Here is a 19,507-nt window from a genome sequence, read left to right on the forward strand (position 1 = left end):
GTCATAAGTTGTCATTTCTATTTCCTGAATGACTTGACTGTAGTGACATCATTACAAGCTGGCCTGCCACGTAGCTGATTCCTGATCTTTTGCTGAGACACATACACAGTGAGATGTGACTGTATGCACCCAAGGACAACCACAGCAATCGGGTCAAATGGCAAAGGTTAGGGTGAAACGAGCCAGCCGGAGTTGTAGTAAAATGCTTAAGTGAATACGTGTTTAAGGTCTTACAATACTAATGCTGCCTTTGGACAGCTGTTTGTGGTAAAATTAGTTGACTGGCCTCCCTTTTATGGTGTCGAACAGGCGGATGCTGTCGGCAGGGCAGCAGATCTGAACGACATCATCTCTGCTCATGTTAAGGGAATCAGCGGCTATACCAGACTCCCAACGGTAATAACCTAGTCTCTAAAATGGACTTTGAAAACCGAAAGACACAAAACATGAAAGCTATAGCACGGTAATGAAGGAGTCTGCTGAGCTGTACCTGAGAAGTCAGTGAAGAGCCTGCAGAACGTCGAGAAATTGTTCTGGTGAAGCCGCTCCTGTGTTTCCAGAGAGGAGAATGACAGTATATGCGTCTTCAAGGCAAACAGCAGAAGAGCTATTAAGGTTCCACCTGTTGCTTCAAAAACATGCCTAAAAAGATACAGCAAGGGCATCCTATTTACATCAGAGCACAGTAGCAGAAGTGGCTCCCCCTGGTGGTTTGTTGAATAGGTTCTGCAAATTTGTCAAAAGGAGGGAGAGCTCAAGTTAGATTGTTTATTATTATGCAGATATTTTTGTTTAGAAATATAAATATTGAATTATAAACACTCTTCAACTTGTGGCTAAGTTGTCCAACCACAAGCCACAGGTAGTTACAGCTTGTGAAACCAAGTTGTTTTAGTTTATATCAAGTTTGTGGCTTTCATTTTGATCCTCAAGCATTTTTCTTGTTTATTAAACCAAATCAACATTACACCCAGACAGAGACACAATATTATCTTATGTGCAAACAAACAAAATCTAATCTAAAATCCACTCATTGATACATTTAACAAGCTTTTGCTTTGTCTGTGAAAAGGGCTGGTTTGGTACAAGTGTGTTTAGACTTGTCTCTCTATGTTTACAAAGAAAATAAAATTATTACAATTTAACTTTGGTCTACGACGATTCATTTTTTTCCCCATAAAACGTGCCACGTCTTGCGATGCACTGAGTAAGGCACATAAAAATGGCTAATGCTGGAGAGGACTTACCTATGTGGGAAGGAAGAATCAGGGGAATTGCCACGAGAGTGCATCTCCTGCAGGTGATGGACGGGGCCCTGTTTGCCTCCACTGGACGTCCACTGGCCTTTAGCGTGTAGTATTTGCGCTCTTTAGACTACACAACTATCGGATCTACCAGCCGACGAACAGCGATAGTGGTGTGACATGGCATGGCCAGAGACATGGCATTTACCAGCCAAACCCGAAATGCATCTGCCTATACAGAATATTAATACTAAATATTTGTAGAACAACTTAAATAACTGTATTTATATAGCCCTTTTGAAATGAGACATCACAATGCAGCATTACAAAGCATGAATCTGGATCACTAATGAGCTAAACTGCCTGAGCAGAATTAAGGAAGAAACCTTAGGAGCACCCAAGAACAGTAATGTTGGTATCGATAGTGGTTAGATAAGACCAGCATTTCAACAATATTATGTTGTTACCCGTATTACTAGTGCCGTATTACTTAGTACTGCTGTGCTAATATGGCCCCGATAACCATCCTGTGACTTTTATCTTTAAATGTTAATCCTACAACCACTCAAAACTGAAATAAATCTCAGAGATGATATACTTCATATGCTTATATACTTGAGATGTCTTACCTCAGTTAGTATAGTGGTTTCATAGGATAGCTGATATTTTTCCCCATCCTGAAGACTCTTTTTCTCAATTTTCTCTGTCAGTCTTGAGTTTGCAATCTGCTCCTTTTGGCTGGACGAGAGTTTTAATTTCACAAACACAGACACAATGCTCTTTGGAAAACAATCACACTTTCCTTGAAGCATTAGCTAATATCCTAAACCAAGAGTATTCAACTCTCAGTCCTCTAGTGCCGGGTCTCGCCAATGTTTTGCCCTCCGTTTACTTGTTAGTGTTAACTATTCCGTCAACTACTGGATATTACAATGTTACAATATATATTGAAAAAGATATTATGATGTTAGAATATTCAATCACCAGATTTGAATACCTCTGCCCCATTCAGTCACTGAAATGACGAGAAAGGAGAAAAAGCCTTTCATGCGTCTTTACCTTGAAGACTTTGATCTGGCAGCTGGAGGCGTGCACATGCTCCAGGTATTCCCCGCTTGTTGGGAATGAAAGTGTCCACCTGAATTCAGAAAGGAGCCCCATTCCTTCCTCCGCGTTTCCTGGCTGTGAACTCTGTGCTAATGCAATTGACCTAAAACCAGAATGTCACTCGCAGGACTGTGGGGTGTACAGCAGATGTCAGTGAACCCACCGCTACCGGTAGCAGCAGAAACAGAAGGCCGAAGGGAAATCACTGGTAGCGACATGATAAGAACACAGGGACTGTACCTGAACGAATACCGAAGCACATTTGACAGGATCCCAGAGGAACTCCACGGTGTAGTGGGCGGGTTCTGGGCTCTGTTAACCCCACAGAGAGGGGAATATCTTAAGAAAAGACACACAATCACGTTATGCATAGAACACCACCGCTCTCATGCTTTGCAAAATGAGAAATGTGTTGATTTTTACAGATGAAACTGCACTATTTCCAATCTATATTGCATCAACATATTACGTTATTTTATATACAAAGGATATACAGTGTACATTCAAAAACATCTAGTATATTTAAAATGAACATCATATTCACTAGGAAAACAGAACTCTCAGAATAACTTATTCAACTCTTGTTATTCAACAAGAGCTTCTTGTATTGGTCTATTTTCACTATAGCGCTTTTTAGTTACCGTTTTATACGTTCATTTGTTTAGTGCCCAACAATAAAGCAAAACAGACAAATCTTTACATGCGCAACCACCTGTTCTGCACCTGGGTTTAGTTTGGCTTTCAAAGTGAAAACAATGCATGCAGGTGTTGTGTGTCAAAAGAACTTAAATATTTCAAAAATGACAGCTGTGCACGACTCAAAAGCAGAACTGTTTTCAAGCTGATCCAGAGCAGAAAACAAACGCATAGACTTCGTAATTAAGAGGACATGCTACCAAGATCCTCAAAGATGGCATTCAACCCCCAAAGTGGAAAGAGGTCAGGCAGGCCATCTCCTGCCAAACCAGCCAATGAACAAACACTTAAAGACAGTAGGAAACGAGTGAAAGGCTCGGAGACGACACCCTTCAACCCACCTTTACACGTTTGCTGCTTATATGTGTACATGCCACTAGTTTTCTGCTAAGTAATGAATAAAATCACACAACTGTCAAAATGTACGCATAAATATGTACCATAATGAATATTTTTTAACAGAACAGCAAAAGAACATGGAGCATTTCATTTACCTAAACCTCTCCATGGTATGGGTGAAGATGGCCTGAGTGAACCACAATTAGTACAACATTTTTACTTACACTTTCTTACTTTTATTCATTAGTCATGAAAAAGTCACAGCAAAAAGCACATATTAATCCACACACAATGCGGTGATTTCATAGTTCATGGGAAATTAGGTCATTTTATCGTTTATCTGGCTGGCCCTGGATCTGCTCGGTCCATAAATATAATCTAATTTGCCATCATGAACACAAACCTTCTACCCTCCTTAAGAACTGCAATACTGGATTTTTTTGACGGTCCCAGGCTTATGCTCGTTACCGAAGAGCAAAGCACATGAGAAACGTGTCGCACCTTGATTTAAGCAAGTCAGTGTTGTTTCCTCGTGTAGTCTGACAACTGGCGAGGTGGCCTGCACAGAGGACGTACTGAAGCGGGGGCAGCCCCAGCTGCTTGTTGCTTACCCCCCCCATACCTAATGAGCGGGGCTACCGTTTCCCTGGCAGAGAAAAATAACGGAATAAACCCACATCAAAAGATCCAAAATCATTACAGAGCCAAAGTTATGCCGTTCTTCTGACCTGGCTTGAACCGCATCAAATATCGAAGTCAGTAATGCCCAGTTCTTTGGAAGTCCTGCAGCCTATAGACCTTTATGAGAAGAAAAAGAAAGATGATATTTGTATGGGTTTTCTATCTTTGACCTAGAAAAAACAAAAACAGGTCCAAGAGGCTTCCGAAGGATGTTTTAAAATCTGCAAACTAGACAAAACTAAATGTTTCAGCCATCATTGAAAGACATGGTTTCCTAGTTTTACAAATCCTCAGTTATACAACACATACAAATAAAGGGGAAAAATTTTACAACCTTCCAACTTAGTTGAACCGTTGTGCCATTTAAATTACTTACACACTCACTTTATGTGATGGCGCCCTTTGGTAATAAATGTCAGGCTGAGTGCGCCAGTACAGCATGGTCTCCAGTTCTCCCTTTTAAGAGCCTTAAAATCGGACCAGGACGGTACACCGACCCGACAGAGATGAGGCGTCTAAGGCATTTTAGTCTCGCGTAACGTCACTCTCATTAGCATGTCTCTGCTTTTGATGGCGGGAACAGCTCCAACAGGTTGCATAATCACAAAAAACAATTACAAACTAATAACATGTATATCAAAACTGTAAACAAACAAAAAAAACTCTAAAAATTACACCAATAAATCGCTGTCATTGAGGCTTTATGCGTCAGTGTTTTTAGATGTAGTGTGTTTTCTGTGCGTTTTAGCATTTGAGAATTTTTGGCCAGCTGTTAGGCAAGGGTATTGCCTGCATTGCAAGGAAAACCTTCACGCGGTGGTGATAATATTAACAAGGTAAACTGGTTTAAGACCACAACAGTAAGCACAGATTCATTCATTCATATTCTCCATACTCCACATTCATGCAAATTTGATTACTTTTTTAAAATTTGCCATAGAATAATGAAGCAACAAAGGATAAACTTTCAGGTTGGTTTATTTCTAGGGCAAAACAGACTTCGGTTGCAAATCGATCACTGGTGGCCCTTAAAAATGGGAAAAAAAACAAAACCCAAAAACCACAACTGTACAGTTGTCATGATAGAATAAAATAAATGTATAAATACAGATATGAGCATTACATGACAAAACAAAAATTATAACAGAACAATTTGTTGAAATACTGTCTGTGCCTCCATATTTCCACAGATTATCAAGAGACCCACTGGTGGACTTAAAGCTAATACTCGCAGTGTTAAACTTCAAAGGTGGCTCCTTTTAAATTGGACCCTAGTTCAAACAATATTAAAGATTTTTCTATGGCCCATGTTCTGAATCAGTTCATGGCCATTCAAAGAGAAGTCTCATATTACCAAGGCACGCACACACAGTGTACCTTTGTAAAAAGCCACATGCCCTGTATGCAGTATCACATGAAATCTAGGATGATTTCCCTCCCTGCCTGTCCTTCAATGTTATTATGGTCATGTGCATGGAGGAACAGACATGAACGTTTGGTAGAGTCATTGAGTCCTATTTGAATTTTGTACTTGGTTACCTCCCAAAAAAAAAAAAAAAAGAAAAAAAAAAAAAAAGGGAAACCCAACAACACTGTATTTACAGACCGGCCACGCTACTGAAGAAGCAGGCTGTCTATATCAGCAGCAAGGCGACTCGCTTCAGTGCAGCGTGATCTGTTGCATGCAGGCTATTTGCTAACATGCAAAAGTTGCAAAACCCAAGAGTTTTGCTCTTTTTTTGTTAGAGAAAATGGGGATGACTGAAATTTATGTACAAAAAACACCTGATAGCAAAAGCTGCACAGAGGAAGGGAAGATATAATTAGTGCCAATCGAATGGGATTTCACAGGGCATCGGGCCATGCGCTGTATTTACAGCACTGCTTTCACATTTAAGAGTGCACACTCAACAGAGTGGACTAAACATACTATGAGAACTAAAAGACCTAGTAGTGTTCGCCATCCTCAAAACATGGACCACTGAAATTGTTTAAATCTGTTAAGTTCAATAAGCAGTACGTTTTTATGTAAGCATTAAAGGTTATTATAAACTTTAACATTCTGTACTTGGTTTAGGTATTGGTGGGAATGGTAAAGTCCTTTAACTGAGATTCTCTTTTTCTTACTCAAATAAAACTCGTCAAGCTCTGCAGTTTCCTTTCGGTGTATTAAAGTCAAGTGGCTGTGAACCTGTGTGCCTCATATGTAACTTGATTACACTTATGGCTCGTACAAACAAATATTTCATCCAGCTCTTTACGACTTAGTGTTTTGAAAACAATTTACATTTCAGATTGTCATTTTGTTCAAAACGTTTTCTTAAACTATCTGTTTTCCACCCAGGATTCGACATTGAAATGTGTGTTAACCATGGCTTTAAAGAGATTTGAAAAGAAACTGCTGTTGCTGTCAATAACAGGAGAGTCCATGAGCTTGTATTATGAATGTAGGAATAACGTGTGCAGCCTTTTCTTTCAACTGTTGCTGAAAAATATTTTGGGTATCTGCTGACACTGATGAATTAACGCATCATTGTGATCAGGCCAGAACTTCAGTTCCTAAACCATATCCGCTCCATTCTTATACAGATCAAGAGCTGCACAAAGCTGTGTTGGACTCGTCATCGTGGTTCTACAGAATCAGTCAAAGATTCTGCCACTTTGTGCTCTGCCATTTTTTTAAGTCTTTTTTTTTTGTTGTTGTTTTTTTGCAAGAGCATTTCCAGTGTGGGCTGTTTACATGTGATTTGACCAACATTTTATGCAGAATATTTCCTCTACATTTTCTACAGATATGGAAAATCCTGGGAGGACTTGGAGGATTCAACTACATTCAGTAGTTTCTCTTGTTCCATCATGTGGACTGGTGCCACTATGGCAGAAGCATAACTGACCATAAACACTTAAAAAACAAAACATTAAAAAAAAAAAAAAAAAGATTTTTCACATCTTAAGTAAAGCAACTCAATATAATACAACTTCATACACTTTAAAACGGCCTTCGATAACACACATAAAACAAAATCTGAAGATAAAAGTTTTTCCATAATAGTTTCTGTGCTGTTCGGATACTAATGGAAACAAAGGTCCACATTTTGTTCTACATTTTTTTGGTTGTCATTTAAGCTGAACCAATGACGCTTCATCTTTTCTTATGATTATACTTAAAATCACTCGGCCAGCCAAATGATCCTCCATCACTGAGATTCAAGTGAAACATCTGACAAACAGCTGATCCCCATTTAAATCGGTCCCTCCAAATGGTGCGGTCATATGCAATTAAACAAACAATGTAACTAAACGCTACTGATTTGGGGAAGAAAAAAAAACCACTGCATTATTAAATTTAAATATCAAGACTTGTCAAGATTTAAATATGAAGACATTTCTTCAGAGATGAAGAAAGTCTACGCTTTAAAACAGAAAATACAATTAACCTAGAAACCGATGCCAGTCAAGGAAGAGCTGATCCGTATAATCCAGTGGAAAATAACATTTTAAAAAAAGAGAGAAACTGTGAAGGAAATCGCCAGAAATGTGTAGAACAACCCACAGAAGTATAACAGATGGCAACGTAATATGGACAAAGAAAGATGTCAAAGCAGTAAGAGAGGAACAGCAGTGTAGTGTAGGCACAGCCAAGTTCCCACTCGTGAGTGCAGGGCCCTGGACACGCGGGGGCTAGCTGTGTGAAGACACGTCCGACGAGCTGCTGCTGTTGCTGTTGGTGGTCTGGGCTCTTTTGATGTACAAGTTCAACAGCTTCATCTGCGGAGAGAACAGAGCATATGGGCCACACACACACACCGACTGAAACAGCAGCCATCAGCATCAGAGGGAGAAAGGGATTGCTTAGAGCTTGCTCAGCATCCTAGACAGCCACGCCCAAACGAGGAGCACAGCCATGGAAGAAACAAGAAGCGCACGCACTGACCACTGCCAGCTCAAGAGAGCCACGAATGATTCCCAACAAAGAGCCTTGAGAGAAGGAACGCTTCTTCCTTGCAGCCAGCACCCCGGAAGTGGAAGGCACGGCGTCTTTGAGCACAATCACTGTGGCACGATGCCAAACTGACGAGCTCATGAAGCTTTAAAAAGGGACCTTACACGGCCCCTTCTTCACCACAAAAAAAACTGAATGCAAATTTTGCTGTGCAATGCAAGTGTTTTAATAATACACGGATGGTGCATTATTTCTAAAATGTGTAAAGAATAATCTTTTACTTTTGGCATTTTAGAGTTACAGCACTTTGGTGTCCAAAAAGGCTAATTCAGGTGAACGTAAGTATTGTGTATAAAATGGATATAGATGTTTGTTTGAAAGATTCAATATCACAGAAAACAACCAAATCATGTGGTATAGTCTTAAGGTGGCTGCAAAAATAAAAAATCTTGAAATTGATATCTTGAGCATTTAAGTTGCAGACTTCACAGTTCTGGTAAAGGCAAACGCACAACAGATCTACAGATCTAATTTGAACACATGGGGGAGAAACTTGCATGTTAAGATTTTTTTTCTAAGTTCACTTAGACATCCACGCTCAGTCTTATCTGACAACCTAAATATTACCAGAAAATCATAATTGCCATGAACAGCAAGGCAAAAGCCCAGGTTTCATTAGATTTTAAATCTAGTCGTTTTCAAAGTAATGCGTAGTTACAGAAACCAGGATTTTATGGACTCATTTAGATGCAGCTTAATTCAGTGTTTTATCGTATGTGTCACCAGGTCTGAGTGTAATGAGTGGCGAGGCAGCATCTACTTTTGAAAAATATGCTGCCATTATCTTTGCATAACAAGGAGCCAGATCTCACCATTCTGTGCATGGGCTCAAATTTGTCAGCTGTATTTACAATGTACTGTGTAAAAGCATGTAGGCCACCGACAGATTAGTTGTTTTAGCAGTGGTATAATAACCATATATAATGGTTTCTCAGTCTATTTATTAACAAGCAAAATGTAGGGAAACAAAAAATATAGGAAATAAAACACATTTAAAATTAACAAAAACATTTTTTAGAACAAAATGGCTTCACAGGCACAAGTCAGTATATAGTGTGAGGTGACACCCCCCCCTTGGTGCTAAGCACATCTTGAACTAGCTTGGGCACTTTCTGAAGTAATCTTCTGATATAAGAGAGCGATGTTCCTGCTATTGCTCAAGTGTAACGGGAGGTCACACTACATACTTGCCACTACAGCCTACAGAAGCTGTTTCTGGTATTTGTATTTTGTTTTTTAATACAGCATATGTATTTCCTGTATTTGTATTTTAATAAAGAGACTGAGAAACAATTATATATGGTCATTATACTATTTGCTAAAACAATAATTGTAATCATTAGTGAGTGCACTGAACATAGGGATGCTTTTTTGGTGTTTTTCAAACAAATTGGTTTGCTTAACACTTTTTGCAACACAAACTTCAGCACCCAGTCCTACAAATGATTCTCTCCATATCGCTTTTGCCATGAACACATACTGAGGCTTATGCTTTAAGTTAAAACTTCCAGGAGAAAAGAATTAAATTAAATTTAAAAAAAAATCAAAAATTAAAAATCACAATTTTCTTTCTAAAAAATTGCTGCACCCATCAATCTCTAAGAATGCTTAGAGTCGCCTCCAAGGTACGGAAGCCCACTTGCCTAACTCAAACCAGCTACTGCTGCACGGCTCGGCTGCTCAGCATGGTCAACATCGCTGCAGGTCGGACTAAAACCTTCCCCTCCCTGCAACCTTGCCATTCAAAACCAAGCTGCATTAAACCGGGGCAAATAAGACTGACGCTCCCAACACTGGGAGAAGGCAGAAATCGAAGGGTAAGTATATTAACAAAAGGGAGATGGATAAGGAGCTGGCCGTCTGGATGGGAGGACTGGGATAGGAGGTGGAACTTTGAGCTGGTGAGCATGAGAATCTCCGGTACCTTACTACCCGTGAGCTGCGACAGGTGCGGCTTCAGCTCCTCGCCAATCACAGAGTAGACGGCCACCAGGCAGAACACACTGGCCTTGCGAACACTACTTTCTGTGTTGTCGTAGCCCTGCAGACACACACACACACACACACTTATACACTCCACTACTCGCAGTGTAGCTCAGGGAGTGTGATACAGAAAAGAACAAATTGGCCACAAACACAGCAGTATTCTCACTGAACATGCTAATGTTAACGTACCAATACGGTAAACACTGAGACGATTTTCTCCAGATTTACTAAAGATCGAATTACCTGCACTTTAAAACTGTGGAGCCACCAACATTAAGGTTTAGGAGACAACATTAAGGTTTAGGGATGGCGGGGATTTTTTCCCCCTGTATTGACTGTGAATGATATGCCTGTTAAGTAGGTCATTTGAAGCTTAATATAAATTAAATAAATTTTAAGGTGTTTAAACCCTTGACGTGTAAAAAGCAGACACATGCAGGAAAGACCTACTTGTAAGAGTCCAGGGATGATGTCAGGCAGCAGTTGATGGAGGAACTCCTTGGAAATGCGTTCGATGACTTTAGTCTGCATTTTGATGGCCGCCAAGTTGATGGGGTAGTCTGCAGTCTGCACGATGGGACACAGGACCTTGATGCACTGCTCGGGGTGGATGGAGCCAGCCAGGGTGGAGGCAGACTCTTCAGCTGCCCGCACCACCTGCACACAGCAGAGCACCAGAGGAAATGCACTCACACCTTCCTTTTTAGATGTACGCATCAACGCGTTCTTCATATGACGAAAAAAACAAAACAAAAACATTACCAGACCGAGACACATTAGCTCAGCAGGTTAGCCTAAGCCATCAGTGATGGTTGTGTGTCACGTGTGGATTTCAGATAACATCCTCTATTTACTGGGTCTCATCGAGTACATTAATTAAAGTTTATGTTTATGGTCCTCAGGGCAGGTGTGCTGAGCCCTTTGGTTCATCCATTTATTCATCTGTTCTAGGCACTAAATAGTGCACATCTTACTTTAGATAAACTGTAATCAAGGTGTTCTGTTTCCACAGGTACAGGTGTTTGATTTTCATTGGAATTAAGAGAGACCAGTAGGCATTGGATGGACTTCTGAGAAAAGACGACCTTGAATTCGTCTGGTTGCTTATGAATGAGGGGTTCTTATGTTTTTGGAAAATGGCAACAGGCTCTTTAAAGTTGGCTGTGTTCCCGCTCCCTTAAGGCCTTTTAATATCTTCAGTTTTAGGATCCTCACTGAGAAGAAAATAGTTTGAGTAAGGCTAGAGGTGTTGTGGATGATGAAGTTGATCAGACAAGTCGATATGCAGAAGTTAAATGAATGCTGTGTTAAAGTATGGTAACATGCGCTTGTGATGAAGGCTGAGAGCAGAAACCAGACCTGCTCTCGATCCCACAGGTATTTTAGGTGACAAACGTGTGCTCTTACCACGAGACCAAAAGAGCTCTGACACAGCAGCCAGAACACACACACGCACGCACGCACACCCACCCACCCCTTCCAGAGTGTCAGTCTCCATCACACTATGCTCTTCTTCAGGGGGTGTCTGTCTTTGTGATATGTCAAATCACTTTAAATAGATGTTGAAGATAAGTTGATGACCAACAAAGATAACAGTGAAAGAAAAAAAAAAACATTTTCTAACCTCCTTGTGGGAGTCTTTGTGAGCCTCTAATGTCTTCATGATGGTGAGTTCTGCATAGTTCTTGAAGCGGGCAGGCTGACTCCTCAATATCTCCTTAAGCACTCTCAGAGCCAAGGCCCGGATGGTGTGCTTTCAGAGAAAAGTAGGAAAAATAACGCATGAACGCACAGCAAAGCTTCAGTCATACAGTGACTAAATGTCACTGAAGCACCACAATGCAAGTGAGTGAACGAAAATGAAATTAAATCCTTTTTTTTTTGGGGGGGGGGGGGGGGGGGGGGGGGGGATTCTACATCCATCTAATTTTTGCCGAAAAAATGACAAATGAAAGGTGTTAATAGCCCTGTAGCGCAGAAGTAAAGCTTTTTAAAACTTTATAAGTAATACTCCATGCACATTTTTTTCATATTGGAATCAACATGGTTTGTCTTTTCTCTCTTGCACAGAATTTGTAAAACAAGCTACAGGTCGCATGCTGCCAGAAGTCTAAGAGTGGAACCAGAGTCACGGCACCACAGCGGTTTGGGAGACGTCTCACATCTTTGTCTCCGAGCGTCTCGAGCAACAGCAGCAGGATGGTTTTGAAGTGCTCGTCCCACACAGCCAGGCTGTCCTCCCGTGTGATCTTCAGAAGCTCCACCAGCGCTGCCTTCCTCTCCTCCACCCGCTCATTGTGATTGGACAACTCCTTCAGCAGGTCTGCCACCAGATCTGAGAGATCCAGAAGACAGGACATGTAGAGCTCTGATTGTAGACTGAGGTAGCACTGACATTCCATAAAGCTGAGATGAACACGCTTGACAACATTTCATTTTTAATGGTTTTTGGATTAAGATTTTCTTCGATTCTTTTGCAAGCATTATTTGTTGTTCCGCTATGCATTATTAACTTCTGTACAGACATTTGTGGGTTGTTAGTTTTCACCCATGGCACAGAGCAACGACATAAGGAGCAGAAAACACTTGCTAATGTTAGGACAGTAACGTTCAAACTTTAAAACGGCATTATGTTAGTGAGTCAAGCATAAAGATGCCACTGGTAGAACTTTTCAGAAGCCATGCCATTCAGAAGAGTTAAAAAATGGGAAACATGGAAATGAACATGTCTGGTGGGAGGAAACACAAATGCCTTGATGTTAAAACAGGATGCAGTAATTTCTTATTCTAATGTGCAGGCCTTTACCAGGAGCAAAGCCCTTGGAGAGCACCATCCTGTTCTCAGCAGTCTCCTGCCGACGGCCTGTAGAGGAGAGGGGAGCAGAGGGGAGCAGGTAGGAGAGGAACGGGGAAGGAACAGGAGAGGACAGCAGGACTCGTGATGACAAACACTCTGTGAAACGCACAACACCTGCCCACCTCCGCTCCCTGAGGAGCGCTGAAAAGCGCTCCTGCTTTTCATACGGCTTCTGAATCGACCCCTTTTCCTCCATTAAAAAATTAAAAATCCCCAGCCCAGCCTTCCACTACATCCTCGATCATTCCAGCGCAAGCTGTCTTATTTGCGGTTCGCTAAAACAATAAGCCGTGGGAGGCCATACGTGAGGCGATTTCATCACAGGCGAGGACGCCTTGGGCACGACGAAGTGGATTGTTGCTTTTATAAAGCTGCTGCAAAAACAATATGATGCAATGAACCCGTGTTTGCTGAATATTGCTCTTGATAAATAATCAGTCGAACACACTTCTTCCACCAGGAAATGTAGTCCAATCAGCTTTTGTTGCTAAGCAATACAATAGCAAAAGTTTAGTCTATCTAATGGGGTATTGCATTGATACAGAAACCAGTCAAAGCTGTGTGTATATAGAGTATTTTTCAAATGGCAAAATACTTAGATTTTACCACCTTGATCATATGAGACAAATAAGATAAATCTCTCACCAAGACATGTTGCGTATGTTCATTCTGAAACCAGTGGCTCTGTTTCACTTTTAACTGTTTTCCAAAATGACGTGCTATATTCCTTTTAAAACTACTAGAGCAACCAAAAGTCATACATCATATCTTCCTGTTGTTTTGGAGATTTTCACCCTGAACATTTATTCCTTCTGTGCCCTCACGTTACACCCCTTCAGTTCAGGTTTAGTGTGTGAATTCAGGCTGGCCTAATCGGGAAAGATTCTTCTTGAATCTCCACTCTAGTCCATTTTCCATCCTTCAGGAGCCAATAATTCCATGTACTCTGCAACTACCACTGCAACATTTGATCTCAAGCATACTCTGATTGTAGCTTCAAAGCCGTCTCATGGCAATACACTGCATTAAATCAGTTTATGAATTACTTTATATAAAGTAAGCAAGTTTTATTAACATTTAGGCTAGGCACTGAAACTAGCTCAAAGTGTTTTTTCAAAAAACTTAATTTATAATGTAGCCTTTAATTTATTCATTGTATTCACTTAATTTCTAGTCCTATAGCAAGAGGTTTCATAGCTTGTTAAACTAGGATGTCCATATTTTCAAAAAAAGATGTATACCAAACCACTTAACATATTAGGCTTAATTACCTGACCATTAACATTTGCTTTGTCTACATGGCCAGATTATCTACTCCATTCAGATGTTACTTACAAATAAAATATATATTTTTTAAAGTACAGTATTAAAAAAAAAGATGCATTTAATTTCATGGTCATAGAATAAGCGAAAATCAGTTTCCATAAAACCCACTACTTCACTAGACCCTTTTCAGGAGTTGACGTACGCAGGTATACTTCCCTACTCCATTTTAGATACGAAAATGCCCTTTTAACAATTCACATGTGGGAATCCATTCTAATACAGATTTCCACTCAAACTCTGACTCATTTCTAGAATTCCACCTTTTCTTTTTAGATTTCTGTTTTATTAGACACTTATTAAACTATTAGGGGTGTGAGCGGAATAAGATGCATGTCAAACTGTTTGGTCACATGCTGTACAAGGACAAAACAGACATCGCAAACAAACACTCAACCCTCAGCTGTGTTTGGTCATTTGTAGGCCTGATTATGGCACCATACAAATGATCATATACAAGGTGAACTTCATGCACCTCTTTGGCCTTATGCTTCTTTGAAGTGTGCACGCACACACACACACACACACACACACACACACACACACACACACACACACACAGAGCAGCAGTCTGACCAATGGTTGAATGTAGGACGTGTTCATTATCGACTGATTGTGGCATGCAGGAAGGCAGGACATATAAACAACCTCACAGTGCATGACAACTTTTAAAAGCAAACGTCAACATGAAAGGAAAGCCAAATCCCAAACATAGAAATCCTGGTCGGACACATTTTATGTCCCAAAAAGAGGATAATTCAGAGAAAAACTGGCTGTACGGTCACCCTCGATACACAACTGACGTTTAGCAGTCTTAATAAATACGTGATGAATAGTGTTTGTACCTGTGAAAGCTGTACTGCTCTGTTGGTCGGCCTAACCCAATGCAAACATGAACCTGAAACCCTGACCCAGGAGCTCAAAACCTGTACAGCATGTGCCTTCTCTGAGCCGGTATAAGGGATGTTTCAACGTCCGATATTACCCTCTACTGCGTTCGAACCATTTTAATTGTAGAATATCTAGCTGCGCTTTCATTAATACACACGGTGACGACAATACTCTGGTATGAAATGATGTGGGACAGACGAGGTGAGCGTGGCAGAAATGAATCGATGGCAGGGCTCAAACTCACAGTCACGGAACTGCTCCACATCGTCGTCGAAGACGGCCTCTTTTAGAGCACTCTTATCATAACCACCGATTGTTTCTCCGTAGCCGTAAGGCGCGAACTCGCGTGTCCTGGGCCCAGCGAAAGCACGGGGAGAGGGTGTGTTTAGCAGGGAGGTCTTATTGTCCAGGGCGGTTCGGCCTCCGTCCACCACGTCCAAGCCCAAGCGAGCATCGCACCCGGGGGACGCAGCTTCTCTCCCAACCTGGAGCAAGAAGAAGAAAAAAAAAGATGCTTTCGATCCGAGAAAAAGTGATCAATGCATAAACAAATCGCACGTGTGTTGCCAGAGCTGTTGCTGGAATGTGGTAATGCTTCGATTGCATAACATTAAACTAAAATATTGTAGAAACATATATATATATATAGCAAGCACGTGGTGTGTTGTTTGATTTAGCTTTGGAGTTTCAATGCGGAACTAAAGAAACAAAATTTGGACGCCGTACGCACACCAGCGATCAAAAGGGTAGGTAGTAAATGTCCTGTATGAGGAAACCTCTCTAAGAGAGCTTACGGCATCATCCTTCTTGCATTCACGTCTGATGGGCTCGTTCAGGTCTTCCTGGCTACGGTAGCTAAAGCTCTGGATGGCCTCGGTCACGCCACGCAGCGAGCTGTAGATCTCGTCCGAGTTCATGTTCTCCATGTCGTACTCCAGCAGGCTGTACGGCAGAAGAGAAGGGGAGGGAGGGTGATCAGGGTTGCACCGAGTGCACGCGGAGCTTCCACGCAAAGCCAGCGGCACTGGCGACACTTTGGCCTTGGGGGTGAGGAACCAGAGAGCGAGAGACGCGAACGCTGCGCACACTGTCGACCGCAAACACGGCAAACAGAAACGGAACATGCACGTCCTGTGTGTTTTTCAATGTTTCTATGCTATGAAAGCTATGAAACTATAATGCATTAAAGTTATTAACACTCAGTTCTATTTACAGATGAAATCTTGGGTCCTTCAACATAAGTTGAGCTGTGACAAGCAGTGTCGCCCCTAAAATCATGCAAGGGCAGGCCAATCATGCAAAAAGGAAAACCCAAACTAATCATTTTCTGCAATCCTGCCTTTCCAATTGGTTGTGCAATTCAGTGCCTCTTCAATGTGACTGGCATTCAGCAAGTTGTAAGCAAAAATGCTGCTCAAATACAGCATGGTGATTCTTTCAAGATATACAACCAGTCAGTTAGTTAACCATTACAAAGTACCAACCTGGGTCATCACAGTAGACCTAAACTGCAAACAAGATACACGCATAATTCCTAAAAGCTCAATATAAAGCACTTGCATTGTCAAATGTACCGTTATCCTTAAAACGCATATTAAAGATACAAGTAGTCATAAATCTGCAATTAGGTGTACAAAGTCAAAGGATCCTAAATTCTATCTTGACAAATTATTATAGCGATGTACTGTAGAGGACTTATTGCATGGTAGAGCAAGTTCTGAAGATCACGAACATACTATGCATCTCACAGTACGGGCCTGCAGCTACAATACGACACTGAGTAGACCAACATATTACATATATAAAACAACACTCCTATGGTCTTTTAGAAGGCTTGCCACCTCTGCGAGCCAAAATTCTTAAGGAACGACTAAAAAGCCTGAGGTCATTTTCTGATGGGTCCTGTCCTGAGTGGGTGGGGTCTGTGCACCTGTGCCGCCCCTCCTCGCAGCGATAGGCTAGTGACTGGGTTACCTGGGTGAGAGTGCGCAGCGGAGGGCCCTGAGCGAGGGGGCGGCAGGGAGTGAGGGGTGAGGAGGAGGGGGAGCGGGGTGCTTTGAGAACCCATCGACACTCCAACCCCACAACCGACTGTGGCCAAAGAACAGCCAGAGAGGGAGAGAACGGGGCAGGAGAGGGGCACAGAAAACACACAAGAGGAGAGAATAAAGGAGAGGAGCGGAGAGGAACCAAGAGAAAAATAGTGGTTGGAATGCTGAGGTTAGCAGTACGAGACCAAGAGAGATTTAGAATGGACAAGAAACCCATAAACTGTCATCTAGGTTCAGGGCTTTCATCGCGACTCTACTTAGAGCTGGAGTCAATGGTGACTCATCACTCGCTACCTTAAGACCTTAAAATGCAACTGTACAAGAAGAACATCTGACAAATCCAATACACCGTAGCTAGATTACGCATGCTGAACGTCTGTGGCTCGACAGACGAGTGACAGACGACAGACGAGTGGCCATCTCAACCACAACTAGAGTACAGTTTTAGGGTTTTGAAGGACTTTTCAAGAAAGCAATACTGCAACTAACATTTATTTTCAGGTCAGTAAAGGTTAGCATGAGAGAGACTGAAAAGCAAGAGGCCGGGATTTGAAGTGAGCGTCTACCAGACTCCCATGCCCACAGCGCAATCATGCATTAGTGGGATGGCGAGGTCAGAATGAACATTCGGGTTACCTGGGCGACAGGCCACCATGGGAACAGTTTGTGGGGGACGTGAGAGGGCTCGCCCTGCTGGACGGATGCCGGGGTGGCGTGCGCCCAATGGTGTTGCTAGGAGAACTCTGTAAACAAGACAGAGGAAGATGATGAACTATGTTTACATCCATACACAAAAAAAACCCAAACATACATACTAAAAAAATTAACACAAACACATAAAACACATCATAATGGCATAGCTGAACACCTACCAAGTTTGTGACTTTTACAATGATATAATGTACAGTAATAATTAAACTCAAAGACAGGAAAGACGTGCGATCCGTTCTTGGCGCCCTCAAAAAGTGACTATATAATGATGACGGTGCATCTCACAGTATAATCTGTATAATCTGACTCTACAGGTACAGAGCATCTGTGGCAGGCTGAATAATGGCTGGCCACAGGAGAGCACAGGAGCGAAGCCAGAGGAGTGTGGCATTTACCACTCCAGCTGGGGTGCTGGAGGTCTTCAGGTGGCTGTGCAGCAGCTTGGTGGCTCCATCCTGGAATGTTTTGGGCAGAGCTCCAAGGAGCATGGTGAACTCGGGTGTGTTCAGCTCAAAGAGAGAGATCAGCACCACCTGGGCAGCCTAAACAACACAGAGTGCACAGCATCAGAGATCAGACCTCAGAGAGCTCAGGAAGAAATCGACATGCAAGGGGTTTCTCACAAAGCAAGAGACATTCCACATAGAAAGGTACAATTCTCAAAAAAGTTGTGTTTTTCCTCCAGTACCAGTTGCACAGAACTTGGATACCTTTACCTTACGTAACACTAACAGTGACACACGCGCATGCACATTTCAAAATCGCTGTTATTTTCTCACAACATACAAAGTGTGTTAGGTAGAAGAGAAAGACAGAGCCCTTTGGTTCTGTATGCTACCGAAAGAACAACAAAACTGCAAAAGAGTAGAATTCTAATTCTGATCAGTCAAATTCTGATAAATTACACCATCCATCCACCCCTCCCTCCAGATCACAAGGTGCAAGGGTTGTGATGTTCAGGAATCATTTGTGTGAGGCAGTAGTATGCATGTTAGAGACAGAGAAGGCATGTTTTAGGAGGAGTCACTCTCGCGGTGGTTAGAGGCCGGTGTGGCGTGCTGGTCGGTGGTTAAGTCCAGTTGGAAGGCACTACCTGCTTACACCTTTCCTCCAGGTTAGCCTCTCCAGGAAGAAGAGCTGTAGTGCTGGGCCTGCCTGATAACTCCTCACTCGCCCAATTATGAAGGGTCTAGACCACAGTGGCAGAGCACACAGCGGAACAGCGCATGAAAAACCTATCGCCTGAGAAGCAGCTTCACGCCTTTAGGACGATAACGGGAAAATCTGTGGATCGTTCATAACCAGGATGAGGCTGATCTATAAAAACAGACTTCTGGTTATGTGTGCCCCCTACTGCTTATAGTGAACAAGCTCGAACCCATATTATGACATTAGGGCATCCAAAAAAAAGAGACAAATTCTAAAGGTGGCCCTCGATTGTGGAGGCGTACCTTTCTGACATCAGAGCTTTTGGGTTCTGTGGTCCAGGTGATGATCCGGGACACAGCTAATCGGGTCTCGCTGGAATTGACAAAGTCTGCAGGGTCCATCTGCCTTGCCAAAGACTCTATATACTTCAGGATAGCCACCTTCACCTATCAGTTACAACAACATGTAA

General features: G+C 42.0%; 2 protein-coding genes across 11 annotated transcripts in view; both read right to left on the reverse strand.

Annotated features, from left to right (window-relative positions):
- Positions 1 to 273: 273 nt before the first annotated feature.
- Positions 274 to 3,419, reverse strand: tfcp2l1 (transcription factor CP2-like 1). Its single transcript, XM_035522687.1, is given in 9 exon segments — positions 274 to 411; positions 1,874 to 1,949; positions 1,951 to 1,982; positions 2,304 to 2,358; positions 2,360 to 2,454; positions 2,592 to 2,640; positions 2,642 to 2,690; positions 3,248 to 3,307; positions 3,389 to 3,419. Coding segments are annotated over 9 exon segments (585 nt in total).
- Positions 3,420 to 5,027: 1,608 nt separating this feature from the next.
- Positions 5,028 to 19,507, reverse strand: part of clasp1a (cytoplasmic linker associated protein 1a) — a 55,881-nt gene continuing 41,401 nt past the window's right edge. For 7 of the 10 annotated variants that reach the window (XM_035522775.1, XM_035522779.1, XM_035522776.1 and 4 more), the window contains 12 exons: positions 19,341 to 19,484; positions 18,983 to 19,078; positions 18,285 to 18,431; positions 17,815 to 17,921; positions 15,922 to 16,069; positions 15,372 to 15,612; positions 12,863 to 12,919; positions 12,219 to 12,391; positions 11,681 to 11,809; positions 10,507 to 10,713; positions 9,995 to 10,111; positions 5,028 to 7,835 (listed from right to left, as the gene is read on the reverse strand). In XM_035522775.1, the coding sequence (XP_035378668.1) occupies positions 7,749 to 7,835; positions 9,995 to 10,111; positions 10,507 to 10,713; positions 11,681 to 11,809; positions 12,219 to 12,391; positions 12,863 to 12,919; positions 15,372 to 15,612; positions 15,922 to 16,069; positions 17,815 to 17,921; positions 18,285 to 18,431; positions 18,983 to 19,078; positions 19,341 to 19,484 (1,653 nt within the window). In that variant the 3' untranslated portion in view covers positions 5,028 to 7,748. The remainder of the gene's footprint in view (positions 7,836 to 9,994; positions 10,112 to 10,506; positions 10,714 to 11,680; positions 11,810 to 12,218; positions 12,392 to 12,862; positions 12,920 to 15,371; positions 15,613 to 15,921; positions 16,070 to 17,814; positions 17,922 to 18,284; positions 18,432 to 18,982; positions 19,079 to 19,340; positions 19,485 to 19,507) is intronic. The other 3 variants (XM_035522782.1, XM_035522781.1, XM_035522780.1) reach the window with 2 other exon arrangements.

This window comes from Electrophorus electricus, chromosome 25, assembly GCF_013358815.1.
Source record: "Electrophorus electricus isolate fEleEle1 chromosome 25, fEleEle1.pri, whole genome shotgun sequence".
Lineage (NCBI taxonomy): Eukaryota > Metazoa > Chordata > Actinopteri > Gymnotiformes > Gymnotidae > Electrophorus > Electrophorus electricus.